Source organism: Myotis myotis, unplaced genomic scaffold (genome assembly GCF_014108235.1).
Source record: "Myotis myotis isolate mMyoMyo1 unplaced genomic scaffold, mMyoMyo1.p scaffold_m19_p_1, whole genome shotgun sequence".
NCBI lineage: Eukaryota > Metazoa > Chordata > Mammalia > Chiroptera > Vespertilionidae > Myotis > Myotis myotis.
In genome coordinates this window covers 111,179,107-111,189,455 of record NW_023416313.1, presented here as the reverse complement: position 1 = coordinate 111,189,455, position 10,349 = coordinate 111,179,107, and the positions used below count along the sequence as shown (strand labels likewise).

The following is a 10,349-nucleotide window of genomic DNA, read 5'->3' as shown; positions in this document are numbered from 1 at the left end:
AATAACTATGTATGGTGTCAAATGGGTACTAGGCTTATCAGGGTGATCAAGTCATCTACACTAATAAAAGAGAAACATGGTAATTGGCGTACGACCGCTACCCTTTTCATTGGCTAATCAGCGAGATATGCAAATTAACTGTCAGCCAAGATGGCAGCCGGCAGCCAGGCAGCTTGAAACTAACATGAGGCTTGCTTGCCTCAGTGACGGAGGAAACCAATGTTCCCCGCCTGCGGCTGCAGGCCTCTGAGCGGGCAGTTTAAGAAACATTGTAACAAATACCGCCGGACTTCAGCCAGCAGATTCGCAACATTGTAAGCAAAGGCCAGAAACCTACTTTCAGCTGCGGAGGCCTAAGAGCTGGAGCCAAGCCTCAAGGTAAAGCTGACCCAGAATAAAAAAAAAGAAAAAAAGGAGCGGTTGGGAACTTCAGTCACTCCCAGCCTGAAAACAGCCCTCAGCCCCTCACCCAGACTGGCCAGGCACCCCAGTGGGGATCCCCACCCTGATCCAGGACACCCTTCAGGGCAAACCAGCCGGCCCCACCCATGCACCAGGCCTCTATGCTATATAGTAAAAGGGTAATATGCCTCCCAGCACCGGGATCAGCGTGACAGGGGGCAGCGTCCAAACCCCCTGAGCAGCCCTGCTCTGTGCCTGATAGGGGGAAGCTTCCCAACGCCCCCCCCATGGGCCCTGCTCTGTGTGTGATGGGGTAGAGCCATAACCTCCCCATCAGCCCTGCCCTGAGTGTGAGAGTGGCGGCGCCCCAACCCCCTGATCGGCCCTGCTCTGTGTGTGACAGGGGCAGTGCCCCAACCCCCTGATTGGCCCTGCTCTGTGCGTGACAGGGGGTGGCGCCGCAACCTCCCCATCGACCCTGCCTTGAGTGTGACAGGGGACAGTGCCCCCACCCCCCAATTGGCCCTACCCTGAGCGTGACCGAGGGTGGCATCACAACCTCCCAATCTGCCCTGCTCTGTGCATGACGGGGTGGTGCCCCAACTCCCCAATCGGCCCTGCTCTGAGCCTGACCAGGGGCTGCACCTAGGGATTGGGCCTGCCCTCTGCCACCCAGAAGCAGGCCTAAGCCAGCAGGTCGTTATCTCCCGAGGGGTCCCAGACTGCGAGAGGGCACAGGCCGGGCTGAGGGATCCCCCCCCTCCCCCCCGAGTGCACAAATTTTTGTGCACCGGGCCTCTAGTAAGTTATATAAATGTCTAATCACTGTGTTTATCACCTAAAAGGAATATAATATTGTACATCACCTGTAATCAAAAAATAAATTTTGCCGAAACCAGTTTGGCTCAGTGGATAGAACGTCGGCCTGCGGACTGAAAGGTCCCAGGTTCGATTCCGGTCAAGGGCATGTACCTTGGTTGCGGGCACATCCCCAGTGGGAGATGTGCAGGAGGCAGCTGATCGATGTTTCTCTCTCATCGATGTTTCTAACCCTCTATCCCTCTCCCTTCCTCTCTGTGAAAAAATCGATAAAATATATTAAAAAAATAAAATAAAATATAAAATAAAATAAATAAATAAAAATAAATTTGTTTAAAACCCTTCCAAAAGTAAAATTCTGGGACCAGATGGTTTCACTAGTGAATTCTGCCAAACACTCAAAGAAGATTTAATACCTATCCTTCTCAAACTCTTCCAAAAAACAAATAGATTTACACATTTAAGCCATCATAGAATATTAGCTATCTGTATTACTTTTTGCCTCTATTATAGTATTCTTCATTTGATCTGCCTTACTTCTTGGCTTGCTATTTAGAGATTTAGCTTCTCAAAGAGACCCTTCTAATGGCTAGGTTGATGGTAAAAGCAAGATGAAATAACTTTCCATGTTATAAAAGCCAGAGCAAAAACCTAATCTTCCAGCCCTGGCCAGTGTGGCTCAGTTGGTTGGGCATCGTCCCATGAACAAAAAGGCTGTTGGTTTGATTCCCGGTCAGGGCACATGCCTGAATTGCAGTCTCAATCCCCTGCAGGAGGTAGTCAATCAATGCTCTCATATTGATGTTTCTCTCTCTCTCTCCTTCTCCCTTTTCTTCCCTCTAAAAATCAGTAGAAATATATTTTTTTAAAAGTTAATCCTTCAAATCTCAAGAAAAAATGGATTTAAAACCGAATAAATAAAATTACTTTTAATATCACACAGTGCTGCTGCAGAGAGAAAATAAATAAATGAACTTTCAAATGAATGGGAAAGAAGATAGAGGAAAAATGAATATGGAAAGAAGGAAAAAAGGAAAAGATTGTATTGATAAGTAGAGCTTGACAATGTTGTAAACAGATACCCTAATGTAATTCAAAACCCAGCTTTGGATTGAAAAGGAAAAATTTCCTTAGGAAAGCATAACTAGGTAGATTCATATGAGATTTCCTTCACCATAGCCTTTTTTTATTTTGCCTATGTACACATTGTCTGTTGATATCAAGGACAAACAGTGGATCTGTGTTTGCTGTTCAGTACCTTTGAACCATCAGTACATAATTTTCTATTATAGCTCCTATTCCAAGATACAGTTTCGAGTACAATCAACTATATTCATGAGTAAGAAAATGGTTGTAAAATTCTAGGTAAATATTACACTATAACCAATTTAACAGTGGCTTAGCTGGGGAAATTTTATAGGTTGTTTCCATTTCAAATAAGAAAGATTTATATTCCAACAGGCTTAGGAGGACACCTACTGGATTATATGCCCACAAATAATAGTCAGATAAAATAATCCTGCTCATCTTGTCACCAGATGAGACCAGCCTGGAGCAGGCCAGTCAGTAGTGTGTGGGTTCTTGACTTTGTGCAAGAAAGATTTCACAATATGAGTCCAGGTGATTTTGAGAGTTTGTTTATTAAATCTGGGGGCAGTGAAACAAAGGAAGGACTTAGGGTAGAAAAAGCAACAGAAGTGCCCTCGCTGGTTTGGCTCAGTGAATAGAGTGTCAGCCTGCAGACCAGGGGGTCCCAGGTTCGATTCCGGTCAGGGGCACATGCCTGGGTTTCGGGCTCGGTCCAACATGGAGAAGGCAGCCAATCAATGATTCCCTCTCATCATTAATGTTTCTATCTTTCTCTTCCTCTCCCTTCCTCTCTGAAATCAATAAAAAAATATATTTAAAGAAAAAGAAAAGAAAAAGTGACAGAAGAGAGTCTAGGACAGGGGTGGGCAACCTCTGGCACGCATGCCAAACATGACACACCAGTAACTTTTGCTGGCACATGAAACCCTCTCTTTTAATCTTCCATTTACAATTTTTTTTTTTTTACAGTTTCCTTGAATATATTCAACTATCAAGGCAAGGCATTCTTCAATATAAAACATTATAATTTTCCCAATACTATAAAGAAATCCAATAAATAACTGTACAGTGAAGGGCCCCGATGAACCCTGTGAGTGACCCTGGGACCCCGAGCAGCTGCAATGGTGGAGGTGCCCACAGCACCAATCCCTCCGCAAGGTCGCCTGCAGTTTGGTCTTTTTCAAATGTGACCCGCTGGTGTTTCCAAGCTGCTTTATAGATCAGTCCCATCTGGTGAAGCCTGGCGGGGAGTGCAGCCCAAAGAGTACAGCCCAAGAAGTGGTCAAAGCCAAGGTTTCCGCACGACAACTCTCTTCTTCCAAGGGACTAGTGACCGCTGAGCCTGGCTTCAGACTAAGTGCTTTAGCCGCATGCGCTTGGAAAGTCTTCTGTGCCCATCACTGCGCCCATCACGCTGGGAAGAGCTCGGGAGGGCTCTCTCCATAGCAATACTTTGCTATGGGATCCCTATAGGTGTTCTCGTGCTGCACACTCTGGGATGAGGTCCTGCATTTAGCCAAACACAATTCAAAGTGATCCTCCACTGCCATGAAGAGGTTCTGGAAGGCCACAGCTGCCCGGTTGAGGAAGCGCTCCAGGAGAAGCTGCTTGTTGGGCTGCAGGCAGCAGGAAACGCAGTGCTCGTAAGCGCTGCAGCAGCCGTTGGTCAAGCAGCCATCACAGCAGTACTGCTTGGTGCCCGGGACGTTGACATTACAGCAGCCATTCACCAGCAAGTCCTTCCTTTCACAAACGTATCCTAGTTCGTCGGTGATGAGGTGCTTCCCTTGGACGGAGTTCCGGCACTGGTTGCTGGGCCGACTGCTATTGCCCAAGTTAAACTGCACTTTGCACAGAATGGGCTGATCATGGTCTTGAACCTGGAGGAGATTCCGATCTCTCGCCGCCCTCTCCTCCTGCTTGAAGGTGCTGGTGAGGAAGTAGAGGAGCGAGAGCCCGAAGACCAGGGCGAGCACCCACCGCTTCCGCAGGAGCCGGCGCCACACCATGGCCGCCAGGTTCACCATGCCGGCGCGGAGGCCGGGCGCGGCGGCCAGGGCCAGGAACGGGGCAGGCCCGGAACCCGGGCGGCATGGCCCCTACGCGGTGGGCAGCCCCATTCCTCACACCCGGCGCCGGCCCCGCGGCCCTCAGCCCAGCCAGCTCCCGACCTACAATTTTTTTCTTACTATCAGCTTTTTTATTTTTCAGATAAATTCAGTGTAGGTGCATCTTAGATAAATAAATAATTTTACAAAACAAGTTATCTTAAAGACCACAGACATGGATTGACAAGAGAGGGGAAGAGCAATTTCTATGCCTCTGCCTTAATTCTCCCTGCCTTCGTAGATCCGACCAGTGTTTTGGTTTCATCCACATACGCTTGTGAATCTTTGTTCTCAGTGATGAATTTTGTTAAGTCTCGTCATAGGAGTAGCCTGACGGATGAAAGTAGTAGCTCGTGCATATCTCTGAAGGTCACAAAACATAAACCTCATGTAAAATCTCTGTCATCAGTGATGCAGCAGCAAAAGTCCCACTGATAATATCAAACGGAATCATTAAGTTTTCTGTCGGACTATCAGTGTACATGTATACATTAAAAAATAAATGTGATAGCCAGTTAGCCTGGAGGTCAAATCACCCCTGGTATTGCCGACAATCAAGGCTTAACTACAACAAGACTGCACACAAAGACCACTAGGGGGTGCACCAAGAAAAGATAAAAAAAATGCGGAGACAAACAGGACGCAAATGTCAGAAATGGAAGATATAGAGCTCAAAACCACACTTTTAAGGTCTCTCAAGAACTGTCTAGAAGCTGCCGATAAACTTAGTAAGGCCCTCGAAAAGACTGGTGAGACTGCCGATAAATGTAGTGAGATCCTCAAGAAATCTAATGAGACCCTCGATGTTCTGATAAAGAACCAACTAGAAATTAAGCATACACTGACTGAAATAAAGAATATTATACAGACACCCAACAGCAGACCAGAGGAGCACAAGAATCAAGTCAAAGATTCGAAATGCGAAGAAGCAAAAAACACCCAACTGGAAAAGCAAAATGAAAAAAGAATCCGAAAATACGAAGATAGTGTAAGGAGCTTCTGGGACAGCTTCAAGCGTACCAACATCAGAATTATAGGGGTGCCAGAAGATGAGAGAGAGCAAGATATTGAAAACCTATTTGAAGAAATAATGACAGAAAACTTCCCCCACCTGGTGAAAGAAATGGACTTACAGGTCCAGGAAGCGCAGAGAACCCCAAACAAAAGGAATCCAAAGAGGACCACACCAAGACACATCATCATTAAAATCCTAAGAGCAAAAGACAAAGAGAGAATCTTAAAAGCAGCAAGAGAAAGAAACCCAGTTACCTACAAGGGAATACCCATACGAATGTCAGCTGATTTCTCAACAGAAACTTTTCAGGCCAGGAGGGAGTGGCAAGAAATATTCAAAGTGATGAATACCAAGAACCTACAACCAAGATTACTTTATCCAGCAAAGCTATCATTCAGAACTGAAGGTCAGATAAAGAGCTTCACAGATAAGGAAAAGCTAAAGGAGTTCATCACCACCAAACCAGTATTATATGAAATGCTGAAAGGTATCCTTTAAGAAGAGGAAGAAGAAGAAAAAGGTAAAGATACAAATTATGAACAACAAATATGCATCTATCAACAAGTGAATCTAAGAATCAAGTGAATAAATAATCTGGTGATCATAATAGAATTAGGGACATAGAAAGGGAATGGACTGACTATTCTTGGGGGGGAAAGGGGTGTGGGAGATGCGGGAAGAGACTGGACAAAAATTGTGCACCTATGGATGAGGACAGTGGGTGGGGAGTGAGGGAGGAGTGTGGGGCGGGAACTGGGAGGAGGGGAGTTATGGGGGGGGGGGGAAGAGGAACAAATGTAATAATCTGAACAATAAATATTTAAAAAAAATAAAAATAAAAATAAAAATAAAAAATAAATGTATTTTTCATCATCATATACTGTGTTTTTGTCGCTCGAATGAATTTTATTATTTCTTCAAGGTTCCTCACATACGTACACCTTAAGAGATATCAAGTAGGCATAACATGTTCTCAAAAAATTAGGGCTGGCGCGCAGAAGAATTTTGAGTCAGAGATTGTGCTGGTTTTGGCACGCACTCACAAAAAGGTTGCCCACCCCTGGTCTAGGAGGTGTTCTGCTTTGGTTCCCTAAAAATGTTATAGGAAAGAAGTGAGCCTAAGCCCTGGCCTGGAAGCTCAGTTGGTTAGAGTGTCCTCCCATTATGCCAAGATTGTGGGTTCGATCCCTGGCAAGGGCACATACAAGAAGCAGTCAATGAGCCCTGACCAGTTTGGCTCAGTGGCTAGAGTGTCGGCCTGTGGACTAAGGAGTCACAGGTTCGATTCCGGTCAAGGGCATGTACCTTGGTTTGGGGCACATCCCCAGTAGGGGGTGTGCAGGAGGCAGCTGATCAATGTTTCTCTCTCATGGATGTTTCTAACTCTCTATCCCTCTCCCTTTCTCTCTGTAAAAAATCAATAAAATATATATTTTTTTAAAAGAAGCAATCAATGAATGTATAAATAAGTAGAGCAACAAATCTCTCTCTAAAAGCAATCAATATTTTTTTTAAAGGTAGTTTTTTAAAAAAAATGAAGTGAGCCAAGGCAGGGCTGCTGTTAGCTCACTGGAAAGTCAGAGAAGAAGAAGGCCTTGGAGACAAGATCAGGGGGTAAACCCAAGTTGAGCTGCCACTGCCCAATGCTCCCCTGGTCACAAGTCTCATGGGGATCCTTAGATCCTTAGATCCTAGGAGGAAGTACAAAGTTCATGCCTAAGAAGGGGCAAGGGTGTGTTCTAGAACAAGGCCTCACTGGTATCCTTTGTCTTGAGGCTTCTATCTCTGTTCTGTGGGAATCTTAGGGGAGGGTGTCAGCAGAATATTCGTTAGCTTTCCAGGTGCATTTCTAATATGCTGATTCATCAAAATGAGCATATTGGGGAGTTTGGGATTATTCTTTGGTCTGCTTTTCTGTTTTACTTTTATCTTGGGTGCCCGGCTCTAATCAGGGTTTGCTATTTGTTCTCTGGCTTCATCCTCCCTGGGTTTAGCTGGCACAAATGGCATTAACTGGGTCTCTGTTCTCTATTTCCCTAAGCAGAGTGATTTGAGCTCTGTATTCTCTGGTTAGGGAGGAGAGTTGTAAATCATTTGCTCTCAAGTGTCCTTGGTAAGGGAAGGGAAGGTCTTGAGATTCACTAAGTGGCTGTAAGTCATTCAAATTGTTTGGCCGCCTTTATCTTGTCTCAGTGTCCCCATTCCACTTGCCCAGGAACTTTCCTAGCTTTTTACTATCCTGCCTCAATCTGAAAACTGGCTTCAGGGGTAACATCACAGTTTCACAAATTCGGGTCAGTAGTGCTCTGACCCTCTATTGTGAAGTAGGGCAATGGTCCCCGTGATCTCTTCACTGTGATGATAGCGATCCTGTGTGCCAGCTTTCCAAATAACTAGATTAATGCTAGAAAAGGAAAGTTCTAGAGCCTTTGAAGCAGTTTCTGATATTGGATTTCATTTCCATATGTAAAAATGGGTTTTTCGCCCTAGCTGGTTTGGCTCAGTGGATAGAATATTGGCCTACAGACTGAAGGGTCCTGGGTTCAATTCAGGTCAAGGGCACATGCTTGATCCCCAGTAGGGGGCGTGCAGGAGGCAGCCAATCAATGATTCTCTCTCCTCGCTGATGTTTCTATCTTTCTCTTCCTCTCCCTTCCTCTCTGAAATCATTTTTTTAAATTGGTTTTTCTCCTGCTTTTTATATCTTTTTAAATTACAAGAAACATAAGTCATGAGTTCAAGGTGCTTATGAATCCAATGTGCTTACAACAGTAGTAATCTTGGTTGTGCAAGAATTTAACCTGGAACTTTATAACAATTTCAATATGGATACATTGTAACAGTATATCAAAGATTCTATGAAGTAGAACAAGTTACCAAATGCATTTGACAGTTTTAGGATATCTGTGATAATAGCCACCTCCATCCATAGGAATAGGAATGGATTCCTGGCAATCCTGTTTTTGTCATGTGACCCCTCAACACATACAGCTCTGGCCATGCCAGCTAGACAACAGGTAGATTCACTGTCCTAATCGGCTAATTGGATTCTCATTCCTAAGAATTTAAAATCAGATCTGAAGGAAGACCAAATCAGCTTGTCTCTTCCCAGTGGATCCATATCTTACTAATGAGGCACTATGTCACAAGCATATTTGAGTACAGAAGTTAGTCTTTGGGACAGAAGTTAGTCTTCAGGGACAACAAAAAAAGCAGATGTACAGAGAGGAGCAGAGGTGAAACAGAGATTATTCCCTGAGCTCCATTGCACAGTTCCAGGCCCTTCCTAGGGTCTGCATACCAGCCTTTGAGTTTCATGAGACATATAAAATCACCTTCCTTTTGCTAAAGTAAACTCCAGTAGGCTGCTTTTACAGCAGCCATCATAAAAAATGCTTCATTGAGCAGTTGTGCACATGCTTAAAACATGAAAAAATAAAAACTTTCAGCAAAGATATGGAAGATATATGGGGGGAAATGTCAGTAAAGAAAATGTTAAAGGTAATTATAAATAGAGATTAACAAAGGGACAGAAATATGTGAAGCAAAAACTGATAAAACTGAAAGAAGAAATGGGTAAATTGACAATTAGAGATGGAGATTTCAATGCCTCTCTTTCAATAATTGATAGAACAAAGTAGACCAAAAAAAAAAAAAAAAGGAAAGATAGAGAAAAACTCAATATTGACATCAACCAAAATGATACATTAAACAATTAGAGAACATTCACCTAACAACACAGAATGCACATTCTTATCAAGTACCAATGGAACATATAGTACTAAAATAGACCATATCCTGGGCCATAAAACAAATCTCCACAAATTTTTAAAGAACTGAAACAATATAGAATATGTTCTCCAACCACAATAAAATCAAAGTAGAAATTAATAATAGGAAAATCCTGATAGAGTTGGAAACTAAACAATACACTTTTGAATAATTCATGGGTCAAAAAGTAAGACTGAAGGGAGAGAAAAATACAGTGGAATGAATTAAAATGAAAATACAACATATAAAAATTTTCAGGACACAGCTAAAACTAAGGGGGAAATTTATAGCACTAAATGCATACATTAGGATACAGGGAAAGTCACAAATCAATAATCTAAGTCCTCATCTCAAGAAGCTAAAAAAGAGCTAAGTAAATCCAAAGCAACAGAAAGAGGAAATATTCAAAATAAGAGCAGAAATCAATGAAATTGAGAACAGAAAAACAGTAGAGAAAACTAATGAAAAAAAAGAGCTTGTTCGTTGAAAAGATCAATTAAAGTAATAATCTCTAGCAAGACTGAAAAAAAGAAAAAAGAAGGCACAAATTACCAACATCAGAAATGAAACATGACGTATCACTACAGACCCTGCAGGTATCAAAATGATAATAATGGAATGCCACAAGCCACTTCACACGCATGCATTTGACAACTTATATGAAAGACCAATTCCTCAAAAAGCAGAAACTTCCCCAATGCACCTAATATGAAATAAATCATTTTAATAGCCCTGTAATCATTAAGAATCTATCATAATAAAAGCATAATATGCTAATTAGACCAGACAGCCAAACGACCTTCCGGAGATCCTTTCAGACGACCTTCCGGACGAAGTCAATGCTGCAAGGGCTGAGGAAAACCTCCGCAGCTGCAAGGGCTGAGCCCCTTGCACAAATTTCATGCATCAGGCCTCTAGTATCAATATATTTAAAAGCCTAAGTGAGCGAACAACCGAACAACCAAATGACCAGTTGACGGGCTACTATAATGCGCACTGACCACCAGGGGGCAGACGCTCAATGCAGGAGCTGCCCCCTGGAAGTCAGTGCGCTCCCACAGTGGTAGCACTGCTCAGCTGACCGACTGGTGCCAGACTCCAGGTTCACAGCTGGCAAGCACAGCTGCAGCAGCACAAGCCTCTCC

The 10,349-nt window shown here is 43.6% G+C and overlaps 1 protein-coding gene across 2 annotated transcripts; it reads right to left on the bottom strand.

The window, feature by feature from the left end:
• Positions 1 to 3,312: 3,312 nt before the first annotated feature.
• On the bottom strand, positions 3,313 to 4,473 carry LOC118675134 (SREBP regulating gene protein-like). 2 transcript variants are annotated; one of them, XM_036347348.1, is made up of 2 exons: positions 4,218 to 4,473; positions 3,313 to 4,069 (listed from the first exon to the last, which is right to left on the bottom strand). In XM_036347348.1, exons 1-2 carry the CDS (start codon positions 4,402 to 4,404, stop codon positions 3,720 to 3,722), a joined length of 537 nt encoding a protein of 178 aa, XP_036203241.1. In that variant the 5' UTR covers positions 4,405 to 4,473; the 3' UTR covers positions 3,313 to 3,719. The 2 variants fall into 2 exon arrangements, with proteins under 2 accessions (XP_036203241.1, XP_036203232.1); XM_036347339.1 differs by having other exon boundaries at positions 3,313 to 4,364.
• Positions 4,474 to 10,349: the final 5,876 nt, after the last annotated feature.

Coding starts and splice junctions, on each gene's coding strand:
- LOC118675134 (XM_036347339.1), bottom strand. CDS start 4,337: ATGGTGAACCTGGCGGCCATGGTGTGGCGCCGGCTCCTGCGGAAGCGG.